The 13,379-nt window shown below is 53.9% G+C and overlaps 1 protein-coding gene across 1 annotated transcript; it reads right to left on the reverse strand.

Moving 5' to 3' along the window:
* Window positions 1–2,929: 2,929 nt before the first annotated feature.
* TMEM39B (transmembrane protein 39B) lies at window positions 2,930–9,666 on the reverse strand. The gene is made up of 8 exons (XM_065697610.1): window positions 9,539–9,666; window positions 7,500–7,719; window positions 7,027–7,110; window positions 6,232–6,386; window positions 5,295–5,631; window positions 4,315–4,502; window positions 3,770–3,890; window positions 2,930–3,302 (listed from the first exon to the last, which is right to left on the reverse strand). Exons 1-8 carry the CDS (start codon window positions 9,664–9,666, stop codon window positions 3,066–3,068), a joined length of 1,470 nt encoding a protein of 489 aa, XP_065553682.1. The 3' UTR covers window positions 2,930–3,065.
* Between the last annotated feature and the right edge of the window lie 3,713 nt (window positions 9,667–13,379).

Raw genomic sequence — 13,379 nt, forward strand, 5'->3', positions numbered from 1 at the left:
GTCTTGGCTTCATTAATGAACAATTATTAAGGAAGAATTAAAGCCACCGGGCTCCAGATGACAGAGAACACAGGCCAGAGCGTGCCTGGGCTGGGCACCTTTGGCTTAGTGGGGTGTCCAGGTGGGGGACAAGGAGGAGTTGGGGGGGGTGTGTCAGGTCCCCAGTGGGGTACCACTGCCACAGGCTCATCCCGGGAACCGCCGCTGCGCTCACGCTGGAAGGTGGCGGTGGCTCCACCTCTGCCCTGGGGGAAGAACGGAGGTTTGCAGGGGTGGGTGGGAGATGTGTGCCCGCGTTTGTGCCCCAGATCACGCCCAATGTGTGCAGGTGTGGGGCAGGTCTGCGGATCAGGGGTGCTGCGCTGAGCGCTCTGCAGCTGCTGTGCTTTGTCAGTGCCCGGCCGGGGCAGGAGCGGCGGGTTCCCGTCTGCACGTAGGTCACAGGAAAGGGGCTGCAGGCGGCAGATGTGGCTCCTCAGGAATGTTGGGATGGGTTCTGCAGGGAAAACAGCTACTTCCCATCACCTCTCTCTGCTGGGAAGCAGTGGGAGGATTTCTGAAGGGGCTTGGGAGGCTGAAGCTTAACCCCTGTGCATGTGCCCCATTTTTGGGTCTGCACAAGGAAGGGCTTGGCTGTGCCCCATGGGGGGGAATTCCTGTCTGGCTTTTTGCTCCATGATCCCCAGCATGGCCTTTATCTGGATGTCCCATGCTTGGAGTCACCCCAGGCTGTATCATAGGCTCATAGGATCCCAGCCTGCTTTGGATTGGAAGGGACCTTGAAGCTCATCCAGCTCCAACCCCCGCCAGGGGCAGGGACCCCTTCCACTGGAGCAGCTTGCTCCAAGCCCCATGGGTTGCAGCTGTGGGACCAGCCCTAACTTCCTGCACTGTGATGTCTGTAACCTCCTTCCTGAGGAGCCCCATTGCCTGCAGCGAACCTGTGCCTGGCGTCTGGCTGCTAATCCTGAGATGGGCAGGCACAGGGGGGGTGGCAGATGGGGCCCAGCAAGGCCAAGAGACGCATTTGGGCTGCCTGGGACCCCTGGTGTCACCAAGGCAGCTGCGGCCCCAGTGAAGTCACCTCGAGGACGGCTGCTCCCACGGGAATTCCCACCTGGGATCTCCCCTTGGATGTCCTCACCTGGGAAAGCCCCTGTGAACTGTCAGAGAGGATTTGAGAGAAACGAGACAGGAGACGTGTCCCAGCTCCCGGAGCACGCTTCCCCCTGCAGGAAGAGCCTCTTCTGGGAATCCGTTATCTCTGCATCCAACCTCTTGTTTTCCCAGAAGTATCTGCAGGACGCTCAGGCTGGGCAAAGGGGAGCCATGAGGACGGAGAGGAGGAGACATCCACGTCTTCATCCTGACCCCACCGAACTGGCTCCCTCCCCCCTGCAGGCATCTGCATGGGGTCCTGGCCAGGCAGGGGAGGAAATGGGGGTCCTGCTGGGAACTTCACCCCACGCAGGGTGTCAGGGGGTGCCTCTGCCCCACAGCTCCCTGCCAGGCCCCACATCCTGCAGGCCGAGAGCCCCACAGCTGCGTGCTAACCTCAGGGGCCCTGCTCAATGGGAGGAAGGAAATCCTCATCCTTGGGAAAGGTTGGACATGGCTCTTTCCTCTTGCCACGCTGGGGACGGGGTCGCCGCTCAGGCACAGCTGCCCACAGTGCCCCGACATTCCCACCAGGACTGGAGCTGGAAGAGACTGAGGCAATGTGAGAGCCTGGGGACAGGCTGGACCCTGACCCCCAAGCCCCATCCCACTGCATGTGCCAAGGGGATTTTGGGGTTCTTCCTGCAGCATTCCCGCAGCAGGAACCAGGGAAGCATCCCTGCCCTCATCCTTCCCGTGTATGGGCTCAGCTCCGTCCCGTTCCCGTCCCTGCATGGTGCTGACCCGGGGCCGGTGCTGGGTGCGGGGGCCTCTGTGGGGCTCGGCTGCACTGCAGCCTGGGGCTCCGCGGGATCCCCACTCTCTCGTCTTTCCTCCTGTTCCTTGCCGGGCCCTTCCCCTGCTGGCCCACGGCAGCTGGTAACGGGATACCGGTGGCCTTTGGCCCCACCGTGGCCTTATCCCCACCGTATCCCTGCCGTGTCCCGGGGCTGGCTGTGGGGTTCTTGCGGGCACCGAGACCCCCGGGGCACCTTCGGTCCCTCGCTGCTGCCGGGCTCCTCCCGCCGGCACGGCCGGGCGCAGCGTTCCCGCAGCCCGGCGCTGCGGTCCTGCCCCGAGTGCTGCGGGGGCCGATCCGCCCCGGGCCGGGGTCCGACCTCCGCGCTCTGCCGCGGCGATGCCGACACCCGCGGCCCGAGACCGGAGGCGCCGCAGGAGCCGGGGCACCGGGAGCTGGAGCCTGCGGGCCCCCGGCGCCCCCTGGCGGCGGCGGGGTCGCAGCGGAGCGAAGAGCGGACCCCCCCCCCCCCCCCGCCCGGTGACCTCCGCGTGCGTCCTCCCCGGCGCTTTGGGCAGGAGCGGGAGCCCCGACATCGACACGGCAGAGCTGGGGCGACCGGAGCCCCCCGAGCCTCCCACAGCTCCACTGAGCGCCCCCGCCTCGCCCCCCACCTCCCACCCCCCCCCAGCACTGCAGACCCCAAACCATCTGCTGGGGGTGAGGGGGGGACTGCAGCAGCTCTCACCGGCTGTCAACCCATTTCTGTGGGGCAATGGAGAACTCCGTTGCGGGAGTGCAGGAGTTGGGGTCAGGGCTCAGCCCCGGTAAAGGGATGCAAGGTGTGAGCTCTGATACCCCCTGAACGCTCATCCTCCCACCCAGCACCAGCTGGAGGTGGCTCCAGCACCAGCAGCAGCAATCGGACCTCCCAAACCTCAGTGCAGCTGCTCATCAACCACTCCTCTCAAACACAAACAGGAGGAGGCTTCTCGGGGGAGTTTTACCAAACAACGAACACACAAACAATGGTTGGGAGTAAAAAAATATGTTTTTTCCTTTTAATTACATCAGGTATCAAAGAAAAAAGCAGTGGTAACAAAAATACAAAGCTCTGAGGATCTCGTTTTGTTCGTTTCATCATCAGCTGAGCACCAGTGCAATCAGTTTAATTTAACTTCTGCTCTGAGTCTCTGCTGGCAGAGTAGGAGTAGGCTTTGCCCAGCACAAGACGGTCACGCAGCAGCTTGAAGAAGGCGTAGTAATTGCTGAAGAGGATCAGAGCTAGTGAGATGGTCTGGTGCCACTTCTCTGAAGAAATCAGTGAGTAAAGCTGGTAGAAGATGACGGCTCCTTCCAGCAGGATCAGGATGTTGAGGATCCTCAGGGGTTTGCTGAAAAAGAACTGTAGGAGAGACCACAATGAGGCCCTTTGGGTTGTGTTTTCCACAGGGTGCGGGTAGCAGAGGCCTGTGAGGATTCCCTGGGATTTCCCTTAATATGCACCACTGAATGGCTCCAGACAGAGCCCTGGGCTGCAGGGACCAGTTGCCCTCTGGCAGTGCCAATGGGAGAATATGTGCCAAACACAACCTGTTCTGCCGCCCTCACACACCATGGACAGCCCTCCCGCCACAGCCAGCTCAGGCAGTTCAGTGTTCAGCAGAACAGGACCAAGAGGCTGCCCAGAGAAGCTGTGGCTGCCCCATCCCTGGCAGTGCTCAAGGCCAGGTTGGACACAGGGGCTTGGAGCACCCTGCTCTAGCGGAAGGGGTCCCTGCCTGTGGCAAGGGGGTGGAACTGGGTAAGCTTTAAGGTCCCTTCAACCCAAACCAGGCTGGGATTCTGGGACTGTAGGAGACGTGACCTTACATGAAAGCGGAAGTGCGAGACGTCCGAGGGCACCGCCACGTTGTAATGACCCACAGCTTTGTATACGTTCTTGCTGTGTTTCACCAGCACTCCCTGGGGCCACATGCACTCCTCTGTCCACCTGCAGGGGGGAAGCAGAACGTTCTGATTTCTACCTCCATGGCTGAAGGGGGGTCTGCTGTTGTCCCACCATCAAGCAGGAGAACGTATGAGCCACTTCCACAGCTGCGAGACCAGAGGTTGGCCACCGAGGCTCAGAATTGTGGCAGTGACAAGCAGCAGTTACTTGTGGCAACAAGCAGAAGGCATAACTCCAAATATGAGATCTGCTTGCTGCACTTGGAAATGGACAGCACAGACAGTGTCTGCATGCTGTTGGATGTGTCAGCCAACAACTCTGCCTTCGTTTTTCTTTCTTGTAAGCAAGAAGAGGAGGAGAGGTGGCTGGAAAGCTGAGCTGCCCATCCCATCCCTGCCCGTGTCAACAGGCCTGCCAACTAAGAGAAAACTCCAGCCCCAGACCCAGGAGTAAGCCGCTTCCTTACTGATGCTGCAGCACATTGGAGCAGAGGGCTGGATCGACCTTCTGCCAGCAGCCCAAGTGCGCTGCAGCCTTATGGAGCAGGTCACAGTAGCGTGCAGGTAGGAGGTACTGCATCAGGATCACTGATGTGCTGATGGACACCAGGAGGAAGAGCTCGCACGACCAGCGTTTGTCATAGTACTGAGTATTCTGTGGGGGACAAGAAAAACGTGTGACACAAAGCACTCAGGCAGGTAAAATAAGGGCTTTGCGCAGAGCTACTGATCCCACTTCAGAAAGAAGCACCCGCATAGGATGGCTGCTGTACAAGTTCTGAACACACCACAGTGAATATATGCTATCATCCCCTATCACAAAAGCAGGGAGTCAGCTCCTGATACTCTCCTAATTCAGCTGATGATGGGTGGGAGCATCAGCCCGGCAGGGGAAGGGACTTGGGCTCACCCCTGAAGTCTGACACATTTACTATAAGACATACATCTCACTGTACACCATATCAGGAACTTAAATAAAACAGCTAATAATCCTAACAAGGTCCAGCCTCCTTTGTACTGCCTCCCTTACTAAAGTCAATCCCCTTGTCCCAGGGCTCTGTTCCTCACAGGTCAGTGTGTGGGGACTGGGTGGCTTGGAGTCCTTCTATCCTCACGGGGAAGCAGGAAGAGGCAGTGCTCCCTCATAAACGGATGCGCATGTTCCTGACAGTCAGAATACACTTTATCAGGGTAATATTGTCCTCTGTCACCTGGAGCTGAAGCAAAGCTAAACCTAGATGGCTTTGCTTCTTGCTTTTCACAAGGCCTCTGTAAAAGGGTTTGATATAGCTGGCTGTGCACGCAGACCAGCCCCCTGACTGACCTCTCCCAGATTCCAAGTGAGAAGCAAGAATCAGACCTCATCTCTGTGTCCCCCTCTCTGCAACCCTCCCCAGCCAGTCCTGGAGGAGCAGCATCCACAAGAGCAGTGCTGGCCGTTGCTCACCTTCACAAACCAGACTGGCACAAAGGCCACATAGTAGGCACTGAGCATGGAGCTCACCAGCACCTCCTTCATCCGCCAGTTAAAGTCCATTTTCAGGTATTCCACCTCATTGCGGATGAGGTCTGGGGAGAGGCAGCAGGCGTGCGTGGGCATGGCCTCCATGCCGTACATCTGCCGTGTGTGCTGCTTCCATGTCTCCTTCAGGACACTCAGGTAGTCTCGGCTCCTGGAGGTCACCTCGCTGGTCTCCCTAGGACTGATGTTGGCCACGTGGGAAAAGAGCCCCGTCTTCCGAAAGTCACAGTTGAGCTGAAGGAAGGGAATGTACATGCCAAACCTGGGGCAGCAAAGTGCAGAAAGGCCGTTACTTCCTTATGAGCTCCCTGTGTGATGCCTTTGCTGGTGGCAGATCAGCATCATGATCACATCCCCCTCAAAACCAGCATCTGGTACCTAGATAAACTCCAGGAAAGAGCTTCACCAATCTGATTTCAAACACAAGCAGAGTCTCAGATTTTTGAGATGCTTCCTCCTGTACCTACTAGAGAAAAGGCAGCTACTGGAAATAGAACAGGCTTCCTTTTGTTAGTTAACATGAAGCAGGGAAGCTGTTTGATTCACTACCTGGCACAGGCACCCAATGACTGAAGTAAACCAAAGACACAGGTTCTTTAACTGCCATGAGAAAAGCAGACAATCCTTTCCAGAGCAATCTAAGAATCAACGCTTACATTAAAGCTGAAATATGGGTAAATGTTAAAGATATGCCCTACCACCAAGAAGAAATGTGACACAGAAGGAGGTAAAAGGGTAGTTTAAGTTCTGTTAACAGGCAATCAAGTGCTTATTTACTCTCAGGCTTCATTTCAACTGAGCAACACCCACTGCACTGAAGCAACACTAGAAATCACACACAAGTGGCAGAAGAGATACTTACGGGTAACACAGGAACAGGAGATTAAGGAAAGAGTAGGTTCTAAAGAGGTGAATTATCGATCGACACAAACTCCAGCCTGTGCCAGTGAGAACAGCAAACCGAGTGACCACCAGGAAAACAGAGCGTGGCAGGGAGACTTTCCCACTCTGTGAGGCCTGCAGAGAGAGAAGAGGGAGCTGGGCAGAAGGGAGACTCCTCCACTCTTCCTACAGGAAGCAAACAGTAAATGAGCAGCACTCAATCTGTAAAAACAACTTCATATGAGTGAAGGAAGAGCTAGTGAAAGGCTTTGTTTCACTAGGAAGGAGAGGCTTTCTTGAGGCTGAAATCTGGACTCTCCATAAACCAGAGCCTCATTCCTCAAGCTGGGATGAGGAGAGCTTTCAGAGTTTCTTGTTAACGTGTTGTAGTTATCGGTGTGATCAGGCCACTTTTCTGGACCTGCTCACCACAGAGAGCTTCCACAGTTGGCAGAGATCGACCTACACTGGTTCTTCCTTGCAAAGAGATGGAGTAATTGAGAGAACAGGAGAAGAGCCAAAGACTGTTCTTCACAAGGAAGAAAGCAGAATTACTATAGTCTAGTTGAGACAGTAATTCAGAAGCAATCACAGAAAGACAGCAATGGTTTGGGGCACTCATTCATTTCTGTTCTCTGTTCTTCCCATGCCTCAGTTTCTGATTTGGACATAGCACAAAGTTCTTTAGAAAAGGACAGAAGAGTTTGGAACTGCAACAGCTTTATGTTTCACCCGAGAGGAAAGAATAGGTCTGAGATCTGCTTGGGGACTTTACCTCCTTCACAACAGCACTGATCAGCCGGCGTGCCAGGACAATTGTTGTCACCGTCAGCACGTTGAAGTCGATAAGATGAAAGTTCTGTTGTGACAAAACCAAAGTGATTCTACTTTCCATCAGGCATCAGAAACCCACACTCGACAGAGAAGCTCCTAATTATTCTCTTCTCCTTGGACTCTCTCTTCCAGGATGAGAAGCACAGAATCACAGAATCAACGAGGTTGGAAAGGACCTTTAAGATCATAAGTCCAACCGTTACCCCAGGACTGCCAAGGCCACCATTAAACCATGTCAAATGCCAAGCAGACAGCCACTGCCCAAAATTTCCCAAGTAAGAGTCATTTGAGCAACCTGCCAGGGCTGTAGTGTCACATGTAGAATGCATCAAACACACCTAGAAAACTCAATGTCTAAGGACCAAGGAGACAGCCCATGAGTATCCCCACCAGCAGCTGCCTGACGGTGCTTACCAGTGATGTGTGTGAAGGAGGATGGGAGGGTGGGTACCACCACACCGTTTTGTAGATGTTGATGTAGTGGACAAACAGAGCAACAAGATGACAGAAGAAGAGCTGAAGCTCAAACAGCACGCTCCTCTCCACAGGCAACTCTGGGATCTTACAATGCCGGAGGGGGACAACTGTCTGAGTTGCCAAGGGTGGGCTGGAAAGACCTGTTCCTGAACCGCTCCTGTCAAGGTAAAGCAAAAGCCAGCAGTCACTTCAAGATCAGCATGGTGCTATCCTCCAGCCCACATGTTCACACTGTACAAACAGTGTTCTAATATTGACTGTGAAACCTAAGCTGACTCTCACAGTCACTGGCTGCCACAAACCAGAGGCATCAGCACCCAAAGATGTCTCAGATGGCTGTTACAGGCAGATGTGAGCAGGCATTTGCTCAGTGAGAGTAGCATCTGGAACCAGGCCAGCCTACACCACCAGGTCATTTGACATTACATCCCTTGCATTGAATCAGGTTCAAAAGCCATAGCTGTGTTTTGCTACTCAAGAGGCAATCAGTGGCCCTCTTAATTAATTGGAAGCTTTAAGGCCTCAAGTTGCTATTTACATTTCTAAGAGTACTTGAACATGAAATCCAGAGCAATTAAACCCAAGCCCTTTCCCATTCTTCAATTTCATTCAACTATGGAGGAAAAACAAGTTTAGTCAGAGATGCATATTCCTGTGTGAGCACGCACCCAATCCCAGACAGCAACCATTTTACTCAAAGGGAAGGGAATTAATATACACTAGATAAATCTCTCCTGATTTGCAATCTCTAAATAACAACAGTCAAAGGAATCTGGGTGTGGGTTTCAAAGGAATTAGAGAGCACAAACTCCTACTGAAAACTGCAAAACGAAACCACAACAGTCTCGGCGTATGACTGCAGACAGCCTTTGAGCCCAGGGGTGGACACGGTGCATCACTCCTGATGGTCTAAAATAAGGCCGTGCATGAAGGGAAAACTCTAGGAACCTGCCTCTCTGAAATCCCCACATTCCCAAGCTGACCAGACTGATTCAGCTCCTCAGGACTGATAAATCCACCAATAAACTCTGTTCCTGTACACGAACATGAATTCCTGTTCTCCAGAAAAGGGCTTTAAATAGAAACACAAAGCCTTTTCTGCTTGAAACAGGCACATGAGACCCAAGGGTGCTCTTGGAAAAGCAGCAACAAGGGTCTCACACACATATAAAGCACTTTGGGACTTCTCAGCCTGGACTGGACGTAGGTGATGGAGGCTACCACAGAGGGTACTGCTATGCTCTGATACAGTATCAGCTATCAGAGCTATCAGATGTGAATCCCTGGAGGTACACTGGGGCATGGATTTGTACCACATTACCTACTCATGACAAAGACCTCTGTGTGTGCTCTCACAGCAAAGTAAGTACAAGGTGGATTGCTCCACCTTCCATGGCCTTGCAATAGCTTTTTTGAATAACTGTATCCCTGTAAGTTTCTTGGCCTGGGGCTCTAAGCAGGGAGCATGTTAAGACAGATCTCACATTTTCTTCACAGAGAGTTCATCAAAAGGCACCTGCTGCTTATGCACTGTTGTTGGTGCTCTGCTTCTCCTTCCTCCTCTCTACTTCAATCGCAGAAATGCAACGAACCAGCTAGGTTATAACCTGCAGAAAACCCCAAACACAGCCTACACATCACCTGACCTGGCTAAATTCTACCCTAGACTGATGTTAACTTCAGGGCTCAAGAGATGTAACAGCCTGAACTCCAGAGTAAGACTTTGGAGAAAGATTTGTCTCATGGAAGCCTGTCCCACTCTGATAAAGCACTCAGGGAAATCAGAACTCACATTATCCCAATTAGAACATGTAGCATAGACACTGCAACTGGAGAAAGAGGATCCCAGCTGGACACTGGGAGGCAACAGATCGCTGAGCTCCAGGAGAAGCAACAGTGTGTGAGATGGGGACACAGAGGTGGTCTCACAGCTTGCTAAGGAGCAGCTGGCATGAGGACATGCGAGCTGGACGTACCTGGTGCGTGAGCGCACACCTGTGACAGAGGAACTCGTGGCGTGGCCGGAGCCGCCAGCGGCGCCGGGATCGCAGAGGGGATTCCGGCAGTAGGACGTGCGGTTGGGGCCCCGTCTTCCCCCTGCCATAATAACACAGGGAGCAGAGGCTCTTCTGCCAGGTGCCTTCTCTGCTCTTCACTGCCTGGTGATGTCTGCAGACCTTAGAACTGAATGGAAAAGGTTTATCATTTAAGGCTCACCTGCTTCCTGCCCCAATGTCAGCCATACCCCATCGCTCACACTGCCGCCTTGCAGGAAAAAGAAGGATCACTTTGCTCAGCCCCTTTCTACACCTCCTGTATTTGCCACAGGCTATAGATGCAGCCCCAGATAGCTCCTGACTCCTGGACATGCAGCAGCTTGTCAAGGTGCTGGGAATTCACTGAGAGTCTAAAGCCTAGTGTATGCAGGCTTCCAGGGGAGCAGGGAGCAGTTTTTAATGCCTCTCTCCCAACCCAAAGCAGTTTACAAGGAACTTAATCTGCATGGCTGTGATGTTATCCTTGTTTTACAGGCAGCGCAAATACACTTATGGAGATGCTAAATAATTTGCTCAAAGGATTGGGTAAATTCGGGGTATTACCTAGGTCCCCTTTTGCCGAATTTTGTTCAGGAATCAAAATATTCACGAGTCTTTTAAAGGGACACCAGAACAGCACACAAAGGGGTTTCTTCCTTCTTTGCTCCTTTAAGAGGGGAAAAAAATAACTAGCATTTTTAGAGTTTTATGCTGTTGTTGTAAGTTTGGATGGCACGGAGCTCAACAAGACATTAGGCCAAAGTTAGCTTTTCTAGTGCTTTCTTGTCAGTGTAAACCGTAACACCCATAACAAGGCCCTCCCTCTAGATCCTGTTTAACCTTAGGAGATCTACACACTGTAGCAAAAGGACGGGTGATAACACACCAGCTACTAGAAGTGAAATCTGAGCTGTGAAGAAACCCAGATCAGCCCACAGCAATTGCTTAACCTTTCTTTTTCTGACTGCTGATTTCCAGTTTGCATCACTGAGCATCTGGGGAAAGGAAAAACATAATGGCTGAAGGATTAGAGATTGCTCTTAAACAAGGTCTAAAGCTTAGGCTGAGCTCCAGTCCTCTAGCAACTGATATACTAGTCCTGGACAATGAGGGACAGAGCACAAATGGGCTGTGCCTGGAGCTAGACCTGAGCGAAGCAAAGACACCCCAAGGTGGGTGTCACCACAGGGGCACAGAGGTGGCTGCAGGGCTGTGAGTACAGAGGAAAGCACAGAAATCCCAGTGTGGGCCACGGCACACAGAGTCCTTGTGAGCTGGGGATGCTGGCGAACAGGAGGTTCTGTGCACAGGCTGTGTGGGGGGCACCAAATGGACAGGACTTCAAACCAGTGGGTTTGACACCCACATCACCACAAGATCTGAGAGGGGACAGCCGTAGGATGCAAGTGCTGGGCCTGGGCAGAGAGCTGGGGGAGACACTTGGGAGGTGCAGGAGTGCAGGTCAGGGGCTCTAGGAGCCCGGTGTGGGCTCTGAAGGAGCAGTGGTGGCTGTGAGGGCAGAGGACAGGGGCTGTAACGTCTAGAGGGGTGCAGGCAGGAGCCACAAACACTCCAGGGATGCAGGCAGAGGCTGCAGGGGAGAAAGGGGAAATCTGGGGGCACAAGCACGGAGCAAAGGGGAGCAGCGCGGGGCACACGGGGCATAAGACGGGCGAGGAGAGCGCAGAGGGGGCTATAAAGGCCTCGGGGAGCAAGCAGGGCTGCAGTGGGAGCTACAGGCTCACAGCACGGGCACCGGGAGAGCACCGGGGCACGATGAACCCGCAGGGCAGCACCGCAGGGCTGCTGCAGGAGCACGCACCCGGGCTGCAGGGGCGAGCGCGGCTCCGGAGCAGCGCCGCTGACTCCGGACCAGGCCGCGGCCCGGGAGCCGCCCCCCTCGCGGCGGCGGCGGGGCGGGGCGAACTGCGGGCTCTGCAGCGCCCCGCGGGCAGCTCGGCCCTTCCCCCAGCTCCCGGTTCACCCCCATCCTCCCCCGGTCCCGCCCCGGTGCCGGTCCCGGTCGCGCCGCCGTTCGCCCCCCTCACCCATCTCCGGCAGCGCTCAGCCTGCGCCGGGCACAATATGGCGGGCGGGGCGATGGCGGCCGACAGCGGACAAGCCTCCTGCGTGCGCGCCCGCATAGCCCCGCCCCCGCCCCTAAACCCCGCCCCCCAGCACACCCCAGGGGGCATTTGGGACCCTCCCGACTCCATCCCCCCGAACGGAACGGGAGCGGCAGCTCCGCGGTGGGAAGAGACACAGGAGAGACCTCAGGGCAATAAAGCTCATCAGGCCTTTATTGAGGGGATGACTAATCACTTCCAACATCTGCCCCAGCTCCCCACTCTGCAGCCATCTCCTCTGCGAGTTATTTTAATGCTGTGATTCACCTTGATCAGCTTTCACCATCTCCACCAGCCACGTGTGGTGTTTTCCACTGAATTCCTTAAGTCGTGGGTGTTTTGATGCTTGAGTGCAGATGGAGCATTATACAACCCTGAGAATCACCCACGTCTGGGATGGAGGCAATTAATGCGCTTTCACAGGGCCACCTCTACTGATTAATGACCTTTCATGGGGCCATCTCTGCAATTCTTGCCCTTTCATGGAATCATGGAATGGTTTGGGTTGAAAGAGACCTTAAAGCTCATTCAGCTCCAACCCCCTGCCACGGCCAGGGACATCTTCCACTAGAGCAGCTTGCTCCAAGCCCTGCCCATCTCTGCAGTTAAAGACCTTTCATCAGGACAATCTTTTGTTTCTTACTGGTTTTGAAACCTCTTACCATGAAAGCCGTCAAAAAAACAGAGTATCCAGACACCTGAGGCTTTAAAAGTCTTCCAGGAACAACTCTAAAGGCAACAGTACTGACAACTCTGAAGGCAAACCTGTACTGATGCCAGGTTTGCATCTGTAACACTGCACATGAGCTGTTGGTTGCAGTATTTGGTTCTGAAGCCAGCAGTAAAGTAGCAGCTTTGCTGGAAAACACTTTCTCTGTCAGTACTGCTGCACGCTGGTGCTCTCCAGCATCTGTGGCTGCCAAGGAGCTCTCCAACACTCTGGTGTTCTCCAACACTCATCAAGAGCTGGCAGGTTCCTATTTCCCAGCCACAGCAGAGCAAACAGCATCTTAACCTTCCTTTATCAGATCCGTAATCATCTCATCAGGAGATTCATCCCACTTTGCAAAAGGAGCAAAATGAGCACGGAGACAAGCACTTCCAGTAAAACATATGGTAGCAATAGAAGCCTCAACTGAGCAGTAACAGCAAAGGTTTCTGCTCTGTGCTCACAGGAACTGAATTTCCTGTGTAGAGAGAAGTCTACATCAGAGATTGGAGCTCCCACGGGCCCAGAGTAACCTGCAGGAATTCCTCCCCCTCAAAGCTTACAAACAGGGCATGTGTCCAACATCTCATCCAAGATGTTAGAGGCTTATCAATTAAAGTATTTCCCTAAACCCCATCTTCCTCCCCAAGAACACCATATGTACTTGTTCCTTGTAACCCTCCTCCTCCTGGGCTGCTCGGAAGGTTGATCACTGGCTGCAGGAATCACCCTCAGCCCTGGTGTTCTGGAGGAGAGCAGTGGCATGGGGTGAGGGAAGGAAGATGCACACACCTGTACTCTTTCTCTTGGCTCTGCTCATGACAGATGCTCTCGTACAAATTTAAACCTTCTTTCTGTACAAAAGGAATCATCTGCTTCAACAGCCGAGTGGAGAATCCAGCTGTGCTCTCAAACCCGATTTACCAAACACAGAGCTTGAGAGGGC

Source organism: Lathamus discolor, chromosome 18, assembly GCF_037157495.1.
Source record: "Lathamus discolor isolate bLatDis1 chromosome 18, bLatDis1.hap1, whole genome shotgun sequence".
Lineage (NCBI taxonomy): Eukaryota > Metazoa > Chordata > Aves > Psittaciformes > Psittacidae > Lathamus > Lathamus discolor.